Source organism: Callorhinchus milii, unplaced genomic scaffold (assembly GCF_018977255.1).
Source record: "Callorhinchus milii isolate IMCB2004 unplaced genomic scaffold, IMCB_Cmil_1.0 Scaffold10, whole genome shotgun sequence".
NCBI lineage: Eukaryota > Metazoa > Chordata > Chondrichthyes > Chimaeriformes > Callorhinchidae > Callorhinchus > Callorhinchus milii.
This window is the reverse complement of record NW_024704751.1, coordinates 8678427-8695999: the sequence shown is the minus strand read 5'-3', so window position 1 is coordinate 8695999 and position 17573 is coordinate 8678427. Positions and strand designations below refer to the sequence as shown.

At 53.4% G+C, this 17573-nt stretch overlaps 1 protein-coding gene across 2 annotated transcripts; it reads right to left on the bottom strand.

Annotated features, from left to right (window-relative positions):
* Positions 1 to 258: 258 nt before the first annotated feature.
* On the bottom strand, positions 259 to 13919 carry lrrc75a (leucine rich repeat containing 75A). 2 transcript variants are annotated; one of them, XM_042338875.1, is made up of 5 exons: positions 13860 to 13919; positions 12146 to 12626; positions 5680 to 5808; positions 3397 to 3509; positions 259 to 1201 (listed from the first exon to the last, which is right to left on the bottom strand). In XM_042338875.1, the coding sequence occupies exons 2-5, from the start codon at positions 12404 to 12406 to the stop codon at positions 691 to 693; spliced, it is 1014 nt and encodes a 337-aa protein (XP_042194809.1). In that variant the 5' UTR covers positions 12407 to 12626; positions 13860 to 13919; the 3' UTR covers positions 259 to 690. The 2 variants fall into 2 exon arrangements, with proteins under 2 accessions (XP_042194809.1, XP_042194810.1); XM_042338876.1 differs by lacking the exon at positions 13860 to 13919 and having other exon boundaries at positions 12146 to 12910.
* Between the last annotated feature and the right edge of the window lie 3654 nt (positions 13920 to 17573).

Below are 17573 nucleotides of genomic sequence, written 5' to 3'. Positions count from 1 at the left end.
TGGGGCGAGGAGTCATCCCACTCGGCTCCTGTTATCCCTGCCGGCCAAAGCCCCGACGGGAAGGGTTGTCCTAGTTCGACAAGTCGCTGGAAAGCTCGCCAGACAGCGATATCAATGGCAAGCTGTGCGGGTTTTACCCGGTTAGAATCCAGCAGTTACCCCCAACGTGTTCTCTCTCTCTCACTATAGGATGATTATCCAAGAGTGCCCAAAACACTGCGCCCCCCCATCCCCCCCCAAAGAGCAACTAATTGGAAATTGATTCAAATAATATTTTATTAACAAAAGAAATACAAAGAATCAATCCATGATTTAACAGTGACAAGAAGTCGATCCAGCGGGGTTGGGGGGTGAGAACATGCCGACCCCCTCCCCCACCGCCAACTCTCCACCACCCAAACTCTCCTCCCACCAGCCTTGTCTGCCACCGACTCTCCTCTTGATCACAACCCCCAGCTCGGGTGCAAACCCTTAACTGCCCAGCACCTTGGGACGTCCTCAAGACGTGAAATGTGCTGTGTAAATGCAATTTGCTCCTTATCGTTGTTGTTTGGCGGTGGGGCACTCGCTCCGCCCCACCCCACAGGAGAAAGCCCTGCCCCATTCGGGAAAGCCACGTCCTGCACGGGAAAGCCACGCCTCACGCATTCAGTTGTTTCGCTCCAACGCCCCCTATAGTGTCGCCCCCCTTCAGGTCTGGTTTGACACAGCATTAGCCTCAGTCTCCTCACCATTACCAACCTCAGGCTCCCCAGCCAGGCTCTCTCTCTCCCCGGCCAGTCCCTCTCCGGTCTCGGGGATGGTGGGCAGGGAGCCCTGTTTGGGGCTGCGCTTGCGGAGGCTGACGAGGAAGGGCTGGGGGAGGGAGAAGATGTCCACGTTATTGCCCAGGTCGATCCAGGCCAGGCTGGGGAAGGCGTGCGGGTGCTTGAGGGTGTCGGTGAGTGGCCGCAGCACGGCCCGGGTTAACCGGTTGCCGTTGAGGGAGAGGTGGCTGAGATGAGGCAGGCGGCTGAGGGAAGGCAGTAGCTGGAGGAAGCCCTGGTCTGTCAGCTCGGTGAAGCAGAGTTCAATGCTAGCCATGTGCCCTCCCTGCTGCTCCAGATACATCAAAAACCTCTCCACCTCCCTACCCCCCAGGAAGATGCCAGACAGGTCCACCGACTCCTTCCCCACCGTCTCCGACAGCACGGCCTTCAGGCTGGGAGTAGACGGGGGTGGGGGGGGGCGGTGGGCAGGGAAAGGAACTCATTAATAATAATAATAACAAAATAATAATAATCCTTACATTTCGTATCGCGCCTTATCGCGTCATCAAGTTGCCTCAAACGCTTCACAGGAATTGGAGAAGAGTGGAGTGACTGTATTTTTTATAGGTGAAACAACAGCAGCCGGTTTGCGCGCAGAAATATAATAATAATGATAATAATCCTTACATTGGACACAGCAGCTTATCATGTTGTTCAGACGTCTCAAATCGCTTCACAGGATATGCTGCAAAGGGTAGTGACTGTATTGTGTGGGCGAAACGGGGCCAATTGTGCGCAGCCGTCTCACACAAACAACTGTAGATTGAGTGACCACATTTTTTTTGGGGGGGGGGGGGGGAATGGGAGGGATTATTACCCCTGGAAAGCGATCTGCCAATCGACTAACAACCAGATACCCATAGGATATAGGCTGTACACTGTGTGGTATGTTGTACACAGTGGGGTGTGATATATGGCACAGCCCTCTGTGAGGAGGTGCTGGAGGGCACCTCCGCTGAGGGTGTTTGGGGGGGGTTGGGGGGGGAAGCCCCTTGTTTGTCGGTGGCCCGATGGCGGCCCAGCCTGGTACTGAGCCGAGGCTCACATTCCTCTCCGGTCATATCAGCTCACAGCTTAACGTTGGTTGCCATACCAACATGAGCACTGCTGCCGTTAATACAGATTTTATTACATTCCAACCAGAGTCTGTACGGGGGGGGGGCGGGGGAGCGGGGGGGGGGGGGGGGTGGGGGGCTGCGGGGAGCGGAGCTGCTGATGTTTAGGTTCTTTCCTGACAAACACGTCTGGCTTAGCTCCTCAGCCCCAGAGCCACGCGCTCCGCGGGGGGGCTGCACCCACCCTGTATCTGGCTCACTCCAGACCGGGGTCGCGTTTCACCCGCAAAACGCACGGTCACTACACTTTTACACTTGCATCCTGTGGAGCGCTCCGAGTCGTCTCGAAGATGCGGTAAAGGCGCTGCGTCAACGGCGGGGATTATTCTTACTCTTGTTATATGGTGCAGCACACATCACATTCTGCAGATCAGGCCCCGTATAGCACACCCGGTATATCACACTGAGGCCCAGCACCATATATCACACTGTGTAGGCAGTGAGTGATAGACAGTGCAGTGTGATATACGGTGTCCAGTCCACACATATCACACTGTACTGTATATCACACTGTAGCCTGTGCACCATATATCACACTGTGTAGGCAGTGAGTGATAGACAGTGCAGTGTGATATACGGTGTCCAGTCCACACATATCACACTGTACTGTATATCACACACTGTAGCCTATGCACCATATATCACACTGTGTAGGCAGTGAGTGATAGACAGTGCAGTGTGATATACGGTGTCCAGTCCACACATATCACACTGTACTGTATATCACACACCGTAGCTCATGCACCATATATCACACTACTGTATATCACACACTGTAGCCTATGCACCATATATCACACTACTGTATATCACACACTGTAGCCTATGCACCATATATCACACTGCCCCGGCCTCCTCCACCCGCCCCAGGCTGGATCCTCATTGCCGGTGTTTCCCAGGACACAGTGACCTCACCGAGCGACGGAATGAAACTCCCTGAACATCTGGCCGCCAGATGTTCACACCCCATCACCCCGGCCTGGAGACAACTGCATTTAAAGGGGCCGTGTCCTCGCAGACACAACTGTCGAGCAAATCGTCTCAAGTTTATTTATGCCAAAAACAGCCACCGAAGCCTCCTCCCACACCGCCCCCACCACCAGCACCAGCACCAGAGTGCGACGTTACCCCAAATAAATGCCCCCCCCCCGCCCTCCCTCCCTCCCATGAGGATACACACTCCGGCACGCACGTCTGTTTGTATTAGCTGTGACTGGTTGAGGAGACGTACACCCAGTCACAGCCAATATACACCTACACGGACTGAGATACACACTGACACGCACACCAGCAAACCCTCACACACACTGAGATATACACACACACAGGCACCCTCCCACACAAAGGCACAGACAAACGCCGAGACACACACACACACACACACATCCAGACTCATAGGCAGATACACACGCGCACACAGATACGTACACAGACACCCCCACCCCCACGTTATGTTCTGCACAGAAACCTACCAGTGTTGGGGCTTCCCCCTGCCCGGCCCCCGACGACGACACTGGGAATGTGGGCTCAGGTGGTAGGTCAGTTGCCGGCAAACCTTCTCCGTGGCTCCCACCGCATCGCCCTCCTGCAATACATAGACACACACACACACACCACAGACCTTGAGGCACACTGCGTGTCTCTTACACACGTGTATTTCCCATGTAAATGCGGACACGCTCAGAGCACGTCTGAGTCAGGTGGTGAAACGCGGGTCAGTCACGGGTGAGCGACAGACGGCCCCACACGCAGTGACAGACAGGCTCAGCAGTCAGGAGGGAGTACGGGGAGGGGACAGCCATGAGGACAGTTGGCTTAGTTGGGACTCTGGGACTCTCTCCCTCAATCCTTCCACCAGGCCCCCACACTCCCCCCCTCCCCACTTTCAAATCCCTCCTAAAGACCTTCCTTTTTGATCATGCTTACGGTCAACCTCCCCCCCTCCCCCTCTCTCCCCCTGGCTCGGTGTCAGACTGTCAAGCGCTACGGATTACTACCCTGGGTGAAGGGTGCAATATAAATGCGAGTTGTTGTTGAAATCCCACCTAGTCTTAGCCTGTGAGAGCATTTTGCCTCTCGACGCATAAGGTGACGCAGAAACAGTGGGGAAAAACTCTTAAACCCAGTCGTCATTTGGGAGAACAGTTTCTCTTCTTTAAGAAAAAAGCCGTTCAAGAAAAAGGGCTTTAATGATTAAGATCAAATTTAAGTGATTAACATCCCTCGGTTCTCAGCGAGCGTCCATTTCATGACAAAAGGGGTGGAATTTCGGGCGTATGAGGAAGAAGGTCATTGTATCAGTGAGTCTCCCAACAAAGACCGGCTGCTCCAGCTTGTGTAGGGGAAGCGAACAGGGGCTAAGAGTGAATTTTAGCCCATGGACATTTATTCTGTTTGTGGCTTCGTTAATCAGTGAGAAAGGCTGATCTGCTCAGCAAGAGGGCGTTCAGGCACGTGAATCCCCCCACCCACCAATCTTTCCCCCACCTCCACCCCTCGCTGACTCAGCTCCCAGGCCCTGCTGATGCTTTTCCACATCAATCACTTCCCTGTATAACAGCGGAGAAAACGGCAGGAGCTGAACAGCTCAGCAGCAACGCTTTGCACTACCTCCCTCCCCCCTCTCCCTGGGCCTCACACAAACTGGTCTCCAACACACCACCTCCCACGAGGCCCCTCCAACAACACACGCAGATTGTTAAGAGTTTCTGGGCTGGCAATCATCCTTACAGTGGATACAGCACCTTTCCCATTGGGAGGATGTTACAAAGCACTTCACAGGATTCACTGGACAGTGTAGTGACTGTGTATTTTTGTAGACGAACACAGCAGCCGTGGAGTGAGAGATTTGTTGGCCAAGACACCAGGAGAGAAACTCCCTTCTCTTTTCAAACAATGCTAAGGGAGGGAGGGAGGGAGGGAGCTTTACTCTGTCGCTAAACCTGAGCTGGGAGTGTGGTCGGACAGTGTAGAGGGAGCTTCACTCTGTTGCTAAACCTGACCTGAGAGTGCTCACCATCAGAACTCCAACTCTATGACCCTCTGGCCACAGAGACAGATCATTAGTCATGGCAGGAAGCCTGGCGCTGTCTGCACCATGATGATAAATTGCTCAGAGGGAGTCAGTGCCGCCTGTTGCCTCAATGTGACAGATCGCCCATAAAGCATACTCACTACGCTTTACGGTGTATCCTGTGAAGCCCTTTGGGACGTCTCGAAGACGTGATAAGGCACTGCATCAAATGCAAGGATTGTTATTGTTGTTATTATTAACCATCGCTGTCCTCGGGGGCTGAGCGGGACAGACTGGGTTCTGTTACACAGCAGTCTCACTGCTCCTGGGTCTCAATGTCAGGGCACAGGCATCTGGGTTATTCCTGGCGCGGTGAGCGAGGCTGACACAGGGGGTAGGTGTGAGGATTATCGCCTGAGTGTGACAGTGAGCGAGTGTGTGGTTTTTGTGAGCATGTATAAGTGTGACCCAGTGCGAGTGTGATGGTGAGTGTGTGTGAGTGACAATGTGTGAGTGTGCCAGAGCATGCGTGTGAGACAGTGTGCGTGAGTAGGACAGGATGTTCGTGTGACAGCGCGTGTTGGGGGTGAGGGGAAGTGTGTGACTGCCCGAGAATAGCACAGCCCGTTGCTGTTCCCCCCTTATGCAACCCCCCACCCCTCCCCCGGGCCCCCTTGGCCCTGTGCGGTGGGGTGCGGTGTCTGTGCTGTTGTCCCCTGGCGCTGGGTGGCGAATCCCTTACCGGCCGGGGGCAGTGGATGTGCCGGGCCAGACTGATGATCAGGTCGTGAGTGATGGGATCCACCAGGTTGCGGAAGCTGGCGTATCTGTACAGGACATCGTCCAGGGAGGTGGATTCCATCCCTAAATCCTGGGTGGAGAGAGAGGGAGAGAGAGAGAGAGAGAGAGAAAGAGACAACCATTTAGGTCAGTGGGTGATCTGACACACGCGGAAACCCATCACCGTGATCAGCCGGGTGTCTGAGACGTGGAATCTCATCACGATGCTAAAGGGTATCCAAACCGGACTGAGTGTGACAGTGAGGGGTGTCTAACAGTGCGACAGTGAGGGGTGTCTATCAGTGCGACAATGCGGGTTGTGGTGCAGAGTCTCTTGAGGGTTACAGGTTACAGCGTGTTGTAGCTTTGCTGATCGCTGGAATTATTGCCGGTTTGAGACCTGCACAGTGCTGGGAGCTGTGCTGAGCTGGGCCTGAGGCTGAGCTGGGTCACTCAAGGACACAAGCCAGCAGCTGAGAGAGAGCCAGGGCCACTCTCACGAGCTGATGTAGAGGGGGAGACCGATGAGGCACTAACACGGGTTCTCAGAGTGATGCTGGGGCGATGGCTCAGGGAACACTCCCCCAATATCAGGGGCAAAATCCCGTCTTTGGAATAATAAGGTGCGAGATACCAGCGCCCTCTTATTTGATGTGCAAGGCACTGTATCAAATTGCACGGGTTATCGTTGTTGTATTATTATTATTATTATTATTATTTCACAGGATAAACGATAAATCCCAACCGGTTCAGACATCACGAGGGTCTGTTCATCAGCTGCCGCGGGCCGGGTGGTGGGAGCTGGGAGACGGCTCCAAGACCACAGACTCCACTCAACATTCAAGCCTCTCATGTGCTTCTGTGCACTCCAACCGCTGAGTGCGCTTCTGGATAATCGTAATGATGCTAATAACTTGCACTTAACCGGCGCCTTTCACACACTGCACAAAAAGCTTTACAAACTGTAATTGATTTGAAATGAGATGCTGTTGCACAGGCCAGACCATCTGTAAACAGCAGCAGATGAGGATTTAGGGTAAATTTGGATGAGGAGAGGGAATGATACTATTATCATTGTTATCATTTTTTTTTACTACTCCTATTACTTTCCGGAATTGGGGATGAGTAAGCAGGATGCGTCCCTCCAGGGAGAGAGAGAAAGAGGGAGAGAGAGAGAGAGAGAGTGCATTCCATTCCAACAATCAATCTCTGGGATTCCCATCTGGATGTGGGATGCGTGGAATTCTCAGTTGGATTTACCGCAACGTGAAGTGACTGTGTATTTGTAGGTAAGAAACACGGTGGCCAATTTGCACAGAGCAACGTCCCGCAAACACAAACGGCCAATTTTTCCGGGAGGATCGACGGCCAGGACACCAGGAGAAACTCCCTTAGAGGAGGGACAGCTGAGGAGATTACAGACAGTTTAGGAGAGCCTCTCGTGGCCTGTTTCAAAGAGAATCAAATCAGCTGAGCGCATTGGGAATGTGCTAGCGTAGGGAGAGTTTGGGATTGAGAGACCAGGCAGACACAGGTACCAACAGCAAAGTCTTCCACAGTCGAGACTGAAGGACAGCAGGAAGCACGAAACATAAGAGGCTTGGATTTCCTGGCACCTTTCCACTGTCTCCCCAGGTTCAGCGGCTGTCTGCAGCACCATGTGTTCTTCTGATTCAGTGCTCACTCTCTCTGATGTCTCTGGGCTCCAGCACACATCAGAGGAGGGCTCTGGCCTCAGTGTGTTGACCTCAGCCCGGCTCGTTTGCTCACCCTCCCACCTCAGGGTAAGGCGATCGTGAATTCGATCTTCAAAGCGCTTCACAGGATTTACTGTGAAATGGAGTGACTGTATATTTTGTAGGTCAGGACACCGGGAGAGAGAGAAACTCCCTTCTCTTTTCCGATAGTGCCGTGGGGTCTCCAATATCCACCTGAACAGGCAGACAGGACCTCGGTTTAACATCTCATCCAAAGGACGGCACTTGCTCTGACAATGTGGCAAACCCCCATCGCTGCATTGGAACATCAGATTAGACTGTGTGATTCCCACCCGATGTGGGGGCTTGAACCCACAATCCTCCGACTCGAGAGGCGGGAGTGCTAGCCACTGAGCCAGGCTGACGCACAAACAGGGAGCTTAAGAGGAACTTAGTCACACAGATGGTGGTGAGAAAGTGGAACTCGCTGCCGGAAGCTGTGGTTGAAGCTTTCACGAGGAAGAAGTGAACAGGATGGGGGAACAGGAGCGGTTGGCGATTGTGTGGAGAACAAACGTTAGCACGGATCTGTTTTGGTGAGCGAGGTTAAGGTCCTGCTCAGCCCCAGTAGCCGAATTAGAGCAAACCGCGTTCCACTTAGGGAACGAGCGTTGTCCTCATAAACAATCCCCAAACCCCCCGCCTCCCACCCCCAAACCCCCGTTGTCAAAGGACAACGTAGACCTGACCCATCTCCTAATGACCAAATTCTCGAGCTAGCTCTGCACTCCACTCTCTCTGCTTCCTCTGTGTGAGCACGTCAAACTGCTTAGACCAGAAATACTGCCATACCGATCCCAGCCCACAGAGGTAGGAATGGGTATTGTAGCGATTCATCAGGAGATTCAGAAAGCGTTCATTCCTGACGTTCCGGGCCATTTTCTAATCCCGGAGGCCTGAAATTCCAGAGCCTTTGTGAGAGGCCATTCTGCCTTAAAATGAAGGCATAACTGTTGCCAGGAGCTCAATGAATCCTTCCCGCAATCCCCTGACTTGTATTCGTGGGTCAGATTCGGTCGTGGTAACCAACACAAGCAAATCTCAACAGGAGACCTGGTTTGCCAGATGCCAGCCTGAGGTGAATTGAATTGACTGTATATTTGTCGCCCACAAAATGTACAGTTAATTCACTTTACAGTGTATCCTGTGAAGCGCTGGTCTGTGTGGGCGCTTTATCACTGTGTTACTCTCTGCCTCCCCCTCCTCTCCCTCTCTCTGGCCTCTCCCTCTGGTCACAGTGCTGGGGAAGACGGTGCGGTAAAGCCAGTGAAGAGACACACACAAACACACGCGCACACGGCCGAGGCGCTTATCGTCATCAGGAGGCTCGGAAAGAAATCCTTCCCGAAATTCCTGACCATCTTCCAATCCGGGAGGCCTGAAATTCCAGAGCCCGGGATGAGGCCATTCTGCCTTAGTGTCTAAAACTGCACAAACCTAGAAAACGTCTTCAACACAGTGGGAGTTTGGACACTGTTTACAACGTTTCCTGAAAGGAACCAGCTTTCCAATTAGGAATTTCATAAATGTGTCCACAACCCTGAGCCAACCTTAGATTTTAAAGGTAAACTTGTTCCACAGACTGAGACTGGGTGGAATTTCGGGGGCGGGGGGGGGGGGGGTTAAAGTTGAGGAACGCAGGGGCTCAGTGAGTGCGGGGGAACGAGGGGTGGTTGGAAAGGGCAGCAATGCCAGTCCCTGGGGATGGGCTCAAGCAAGGAATAAAGTTGCTTAGTTCCGTCTCACGCTCGCTCTCTCTCTCTCTCTCTCTCTTGCACGCTCTCCCACTTTCTTTCGTGCACGCTCTCTCCCCCTCTTCCATGCTCTCTGTCCGTCACACTCTCCCTCTCCCCCACCCCCACTCTCTCCATTGCTTCCTCTCCCTCCCCCTCAATCTCTCTCTCCTGTCTGTCTCTCCCGCTCTCGCTCCCTCTCCGCTGTAGGGTGCGGAGCAGGAGCAGCTCTAACTACAAGCAGATGTTTCCACAGTTAGGACCAGTTGCGTTGCAATAAAAATCTACACGATTGAGCCAATATGTGTGTTGTGTTTTTATCCCAGAAACTCGGAAACAGCGTGAGAGAGTCAGCCTGGCCGCGGCTCATCCCTGTCACTGATCCGATCTGATCTGATGAGTTGTGAAAGCAACGAGACACGTGATTAGTTTAACGTTTGCCCTTTTGCTAAGTGTCTGGAGGGGATGTGGAATGCAGCGCGGACTCAGATGATGCGAATATTTGGGTTTCTTTTGTGAAAATTAGAATCAGGAACTGCCCTCAAACCCTCGTTCCCCTTTTGTCAGATGGCGCCTGAAAGATCTTCCTCTTCGACCGCGCCTACGGTTACCGCGCGCCCCCCCCACCCCCCCCAACCCCGGGGCTCAGTGTCAAACTCCACCACCGTTAAGGTCTCCGAGGCTCTACCCCTCGTGAAGGGCGCTGTGTAAAAGTTGCTGTTGTAAACCGTGGAGCTGTTTTGGCTTAAACAGCGAGTGTTGGTTACGTCAGTGTGGGGGGGGGGGGTCAGCTAATGAGGCTGCCAGTGTGAGACAGGTATTGCCATGTTATGATGGGTGAGACCAGCCTGTGTTAATTACTGTATCTCCACATGCTCTCCCTCAGCATCCTCGCATCATCCACTCGACACACACCGTGCCAACATCAGCCCCTCCAACCACTTCACAATGATGATAGGGATCCACTGGAGCGGGGTGGGGGGGGGGGGGTGGGCACTGACCACGAGGGGGGAGAGGTGTGGGGGGGTTTAAAGTGGGAGATGGAGCCTGAGTGAGAAACAGGAAGAGAAGGAGAGGTGGGAGACGAGAGGGAGAGCAAGTGGGAGCCAAAGACCTGGACAGGAGAACGAGGCTGGGGATCACCCGCCCCCCCCCGTGAGACATTCTTCCCCACTCACACTGACAATGTGCCCACGACGGTGACGACTGTACGCCAAAGAGATAAAAGTATAGCACGTTTGCTTTGCGGGTTTCAGCTCGTGTTGGTTGCTCTGCGGATGCCGCAGAGAGACGGGGACAGTCTGAGCCGCAGGTTTGGTCCTGTGCTAAGAGACTGCTCTCAGACAGGTAGCATTTGGGCTACAACAACAACAATAATAATCCTTGCATTTAATAATAAAGCGCCTTATCCCGTCGTCGAGACAAAGCGCTTCACAGGATACACTGTGAAGTGTTGCAACTGTGGATTGTGTGTTGGTGAAACACAGCAGTCAGTTTGCGCAGAGCGGTGTCCCACAAACAGCCACAGATTGACTGAACGGTCATATCTGGGGGACTGTTGGCCAGGACAGCGAGAGAGAGAGAGAGAGAGAGAGCGAGAGAGAAAAATTCCTCTCATGTTCAATAGTGCCGTGTGATCTTTAATATCCACCTGAACTGGTAGACAGGACCTTGGCTTAACGTTTTATCCGCAGGACATGCATGTGATAGCGGCGCACGCTGGGCTGTGGAGTGTGCGTTTCACTCCAGTTTAATTTGGGATCATTTCCGCCGGACGGTGAGGGTGTGCGCGAAGGTCAGGTTCTCTCACTGACGGCCTCAGTTTGAGAGTCAGGTTCCTGCGATTCTTGGACGGAACCAGGTTCCGCATTCAGGTGGGCATTTAAGATTTTTCTGGAATTCTGTGGCACCTTGGATTTTAAGACCAAGTCAGGTGGAAGAATCGAGTTAAAGAACAATTTAGATGTAAACAAGGTGAATCCAAGGACCTTACGCAGTGGTCTATATGAGATGTTCAAACCGCATTGCCGCATAGACTTTACAATTGTCAATTCAGTGACAAAAACTTTCATGAACATCTCCCGTAATAGCCGCGCACACTCTACCAGCGTCTTAAAATAACAACATAATTAATAATTAAAAACTCGATATGAGTATGGACTTTTGATTCATCCTGTTTAGTGGCTTTCACCTCGGGAGGTCGAGCGAGGCAGGGCAGGGCGCAGGCCAGTGCTCACCGAGCAGGGAGAGCGGCTGAATTAATAACTCGGTAAAACTTACAGGAGTTACAGAGGCTACTCCTCCCACGTTCCTTACTCTGAGCTCACAGTCCAGGCTGACTCTCCAGTGTGAATGCAGCACTGGGACGGGGTTGGGGGGTGGGGGTTGCATTGTCGGAGGAGACAACCAACTAAAATCGCCCTCGAGAGCGCTGCCTGGCAAGCTTTCCCCCTGCTTGTCCAGCTAGGACCACCCTACACGTTAGGGCTTTGGCTGGCACGGTTAACAGCTGAGTGGGAAGAGTCCCTGCTCCCAGTGACTGGTCTGCCCTTCCAGGTCCTGCCGATGAGCCAGGCTGTCATCAGCAGTGCCCTGGAGTACTGCCGAGCTGCCTGGCTCAGGGACTGGACTAGCAAGACTGCCATTCCGTTGCCAGAGATGTCACCTTGGAGCCAACCCACGTGCAAGGAGACCCCACGTACCTCTCTCCTCCAGTGACTGATGGCCAATGTGTGTGTGAGTGAGTGAGTGAGTGTGTGAGCGTGTGACTGTGTGTGTGTGCGAGTGAGCGTGTGTGAGCGAGTGTGAGTGCGTGAGCAAGTGTGAGAGCGAGTGTGAGTGTGCGTTAGCACGTGTGAGTGTGTGTGAGCGAGTGTGAGTGTGTGTGAGCGAGTGTGAGTGTGTGTGTGAGCGAGTGTGTGTGTGTGTGCTCGCTCACCTGACGCAGGCTCTTGAGGAGCTGCGTGGCCTGGAGCTGTCGGCCCTGTCGGACCAGCGTTGCCATCTCCTGCACCATGCTGACTCGGCGCTGGTATGGAGGAGCTCCCGCCCGCCCCAGCCGCTCGCTCGAGCGCAGCACCATCGCCGAGAGGAAGTCCGGCTTCTCCCGGCCCCCGCTCCTCCTCCTGGAGCCCAGCAGGCGACGGGGGCTCTCCCCCCCCTCCGAGGGCACCAGCCCTTTGGTCTGTTTGGTCCCCATGTTGGAGGCTTGCCCTCCGAGAGCAGAATTCTACAGTCCTGTCGGCTTCATGCGAGTTTCACTCAAAGGGCCACTTGTCCAATCCGTCCGGCCGGCCGACTGCTCACCCCGTGGGAAAGGCCAGCACAGAACTCCGTGTCCGCAGCACCTCCTCCACACACGCTGCTCTCCTTGCCTGCTCGCTGCTCCTGCAGGGGTCGCCCAGAGCTGGCAGCTTCACCTGCGGGCAACGGGCGAGGGGTACTCACTCTGCCACGGCCCAGACACACACCCCAGCCCCCGGTCCCCGGTTACAGTCACCTCGGGATTCAGGCGTCAGGAGCGACGGGAAGCAAAGCCCCCAATCCCCGTTTGGCCTCTTGTTTACAGTTTGCAATCGTCCATCAGCTACGGTTATTGTGGGTGTGGGTGTGCCTGTATGTCTGACTCCGTGTGTTCAAGCAAGCGGCGAGCAACCACCCGGCGAGAGGGGCGCTATATAAATGCAAGATGTTGTCTCTCACTCTGTGTGTTTATCTCTGTGGTGTCTATGTGTGTGTGTGTGTGTGTGTTTCTCTCTCTGTGTCTCCGGCTACATGTACCTGTGTGTCTCTGTGTGTGTATCTCTCACTGTCTGTATGTCTCTCTGTGTGTATCTCTGTGTCTTGTCTGTCTGTGTGTGTTGCCTGTGTGCGCGTCTGTCTGTCACTGTGTGTGTGAGTGTGAGTGTGTCAGTCTCTGGCATCTCTCTGTCTGTCTGTGTGTAGTTCTGTCTCACTGTCTGTCTCTCTTGTCTGTGAGTCTGTCTGTCACTGTGTGTGTGTGTGTGTGTCAGTCTCTGTGTATCTCTGTCTGTCTTGTGTGTATTTCTGTCTGTGTGTATTTCCGTCTGTGTGTGTGTGTGTGTGTGTGTGTGTCCGTCTGTCCGTCACTATGTGTGTGTGTCAGTCTCTGTGTATCTCTCTCTCTCTCTCTCCCTGTGTTTACGCGTATCTCTGTCTCTCTGTATGACTGTCTGTCACTGTGTGTGTGTGTGTGGTGTCAGTGAGTTTGGATTACGAATGGATGAGGGACCCCAGTGGGTGGGTGGGGGGGGGGGTGGTGTGGGGGGTGATGTGGGTGGGGGGGGGTGATGTGGGTGGGGGGTGATGTGGGGTGGGGGTGGGGGTGATGTGGGTGGGGGGGGTGATGTGGGGTGGGGGTGGGGTGGGGGTGATGTGGGGGTGGGGGTGGGGGTGATGTGGGTGGGGGGGGTGATGTGGGGTGTGGGGGTGATGTGGGGTGGGGTGGGGGGGGGTGGTGTGGGGGTGATGTGGGTGGGGGTGATGTGTGGGGTGGGGGTGATGTGGGGTGTGGGGGTGATGTGTGGGGTGGGGGTGATGTGGGGTGTGGGGGTGATGTGTGGGGTGGGGGGTGGGGGCTCAGACGGCGACTCGCGTCTCCCTGTGTCCCGGGGATCACACTCCCCTCTCACCTCCACAGTCTCCTTCTCCCCCTTTTCCTTTCTTTAACGCCACTTTTATCTTCTTCTCTCTTTTGTTGTTGCTCTTCTTTTCCTGTTTCTCTCCCCCTGAGCCGGGGGGGGGGGGGTGTGTGGGGTGTGGGGGCTGTGTGTGTTGATGTGGGGCTGTGTATGGGGGTGTGTATGGGGCTGTGTGTGTTGGTGTGTGGGTGTATGGGGCTGTGTGTGTGTGTGTGGGGGTGTGGGGGGGTGTGGGGCTGTGTGTATGGGGGTGTGTGTGGGGTGTGTGTGTGGGGCTGTGTGTGTTGGTGTGTGTGGGGGTGTGAGGTGTGTGGGGCTGTGTGTGTGGGGGCTGTGTATGGGGCTGTGTGTGTGTTGGTGTGTGGGGGTGTGGGGCTGTGTGTGGGGGTGTGTGTGGGGGGGGCTGTGTGTGTGTGGGGCTGTGTGTGTGTTGGTGTGTGTGTGGGGGTGTGGGGTGTGTGGGGCTGTGTGTGTGGGGCTGTGTGTGGGGCTGTGTATGGGGGTGTGTGTGTTGGTGTGTGTGTGTGTTGGTGTGTGGGGGTGTGGGGGGGTCTCCCCGGTCCTGTGTCTGTGTATCTGTCTCTTGTCGCCTTGTTTCTCTTTAGAGGGGAAATTCCTCCCGCACCTTAAAGGCGAGGTGCCGCTCGGCGCTCCACCCGCCACCCCTTTAATTTGGCCAGAGAGAAAAAACACACACACAGCTCAAGGCCACTGGGACGGAATGCGCACTCTCTCACTCACTCACTCTCTCACTCACTCTCTGCCTCTCCCTCCCTGGAGGGGATATACTGCGAACTGTAGTGCAGTGACTGTGTGTGTTTTTCTGGGGCGAAAAAATAAGGGGGCGAGGAATTGGCATTATTATTATTATTATTATTATCATTATAGTGATAATAATTGGTATCATTTATTGTTGTGATAATAATTGGTATTATTATGATTCCGGCGCCTCGGGAACATCCTCCCGAAGTGCAAGGCGCTATACGAATGGAATTGTTCCTACCGCACAGTAATTGCAGAGCAACCCTCTTGATTCCGACCCCCAGCTCGGGTGCAAACCCTTCACTGTCCAGCGCCTTGGGACGTCTTCCGATGTGCGATGCGCTGTATAAAGGCAATTTGTCATAAATCATTAATAATAGTACTATTATTAGTGGTTCGTTTCCCCGCCATTCGCTTCTGCGAAGGGTACAGAGCAGAAAAGCAGCATTTTTTTGATATAAAGGAGATGATTCAAGCCCGAACCCCAGAGAGAGCTGTCCGAGAGGGAGGTGAAGGTGTAATTTACAGGAGGGAACTTTGTGGATGGGGATAGCAATGGCTGTTGTTCAGCTTTGCACTGTACATGACCCACCCCCTCCACCCGGGGCGGTGGGGGTGGGGGGGGGAGGGGGGTGTGGAGAGGGGTCAGGCAGCTTCCTCAACACAATCTGACTCAATCCGTCACGCTCCCAACTCAGAGTCAGCAGGTTGGAGTGTGTTCAAGCCCTACGTCGCGGACTTTGAGCTCACAGCTTCGGCTCTGACATCCCCGCACATCGCTGGGGGGAGCGCCGCACGGTCAGAGGTGCCGTGCCTCAAATGATGTGCCCACATCACTCCACTCCCCACCCCCCCCCACAACAACCCCCCCCCCGCACCCCCACCCACGGCTAACAGGGTTTCAGGTGTGACTCCCAATATTGGGTGCTCATGGTGAGAAAGGTGCGAGAGTAGAGGTTAGGTGAAGGCAGGACGCCTGACAGAAGTCCCAGTTCCTGAGCAACTGTATCCCGTCTTCAGCAGAGATGGGGACACACATCATAGCTGATCTCTCTTGTTCAATTAATAGCAAGTTTACAATATAGAAGGAGGTCATTTGGGCTTAGTGTCCATACTCATGCTCGCTCTCCAACTGGAGCTCTCAACTCTAATCCCCTTGACCCCACTCTTTACCCATCATGTCTGTACTGGTCCTCACTTCCCCACTGGAGCTTTCCCCTAAATCCCTTTCCCCTAAATCCCTTTCCCCTAAATCCCTTTCCCGTGCTCTCTCCCCATAACCCTTAATGATATTTTTCCTCCTGAATTAATCCAGTTGCCTTTCCAATCCTGTTACAGACTAGGCTTCGGCTGCTATTCGTGATAAGACCGTCCAACAATTCCCCACATTATAACAACCCTCTGTGTAAAATAATTTCTTCAAGGCTCTCCGCCTCCTTTTTTCTTCTGATGATAAATTTCATTTCATGTCCTCTTGTTACTGACTTGCCGATCAGTAGAAATAGTTTCTCTCCCATTGGCCTATCAAATGAATTCATTATTTTGAAAAACCCTCTGTTAGATCATAGGAATCGTTAAATAATTGATGCGTTTCGTGCTCCTGGTTCCAGACTTGCACTTGAAATCCTCCCACTCTCAGGTTTTCTTGTCTGCATTGACATTTCTCCCCGCATTATTCAACCAAAAAAAAAGCCCTGTTCTAGTCTCACATTCAACATTGGGGGCCCACTCTGACTCGGGGAGCTCGGTGGTTTACGGTTTCCTGTGACCCCTGATGGAATGTCAGCCTGGCTCAGTCGGGAGCACTCTCGCTTCTAAGTCACACAGGTGTGGGTTCACGTCCCCATGTTGGGACTTTGAGCTCACTTTGAGTCTAGGCTGACTCTGTAATGTCAGAGGTTCCATCTTGCGGAGGAGATATTAAACCCAGGTCCCGTGCACCTGTTCAGGTGGACGTGAAAGATCCCATTGACACTATTCGAAAAGAGGGAGTTTCTCCCAGAGTCCTGGCCGACAATCTGCCAAATAAGCAATTGGCCATTTACTTCATGGCTGTTTGTAGCATATAATAGTAATAATTCTTGATATAATCCTTGATATAGCGCCTTATCACATCATTAAGACGTCTCAAGGCGCTTCACAGAATATGCTATCAAGCGAATTGACTGTATATTTTTGGGGGGGCGAAACGCGGCAGCCAATTGCGCACAGCGGCGTCCCTCAAACCGTCACGAATTAAGTGACCAAACTCTTATGGTTAGTGTCAATTTCTTTAAAAAAGTTTTTGGAAGGGACTATTACCCTGCCTCTTCCACCGCAGCGTCGTGGTCATTGAAAAATCAGCTCACAAATTATTTCCCCCCCACCCCCCAAAAAAAAAATCAACCGATTTCGATTCAATCAGAGAATACTATACTTTGCAAAAGGCACAGATTTTTTTTCTCTCCTGAAATGTGTAGATTGTACCACAGCGCCGCCCACTGGTGTATAAAGAAGTTATTTTGGTAACAATCCCCGTTGATTTCGGGGCGATTTTTCCTGATGCAAATTTGCTTCCCATATCGTTAGCTTCTGCCACTGCCTCTCCCCTCCCAGATCGCTGGGACCTTCATTCGCCCCTTCATCAAATCCAAGATGATGAATCGGCCGGGAGAAGCCGGACTTCCTCTCGGCGATGGTGGTCCAGATTCAAGATCCAAATCCTCACTTTCAATTCCCTGTAAGGCCTCGCTCCACCCGAGCTCCGCCGCCTCCTGCTGCCCAGATCACTCCCTCCCTTCAGCACCACCGACCTGCTCCATGTGCCCCGCCAGTTTGAGACGTCCACCTGACATGAAAGGCGCGAAATGTGAGGCAGGTTGCCTTGCTCCACGGTTGTTCGTCGATCGATGGATCGCTTTTCCGGGGGGTAATAGAATCATAGAATTATACAGCACAGAAGGA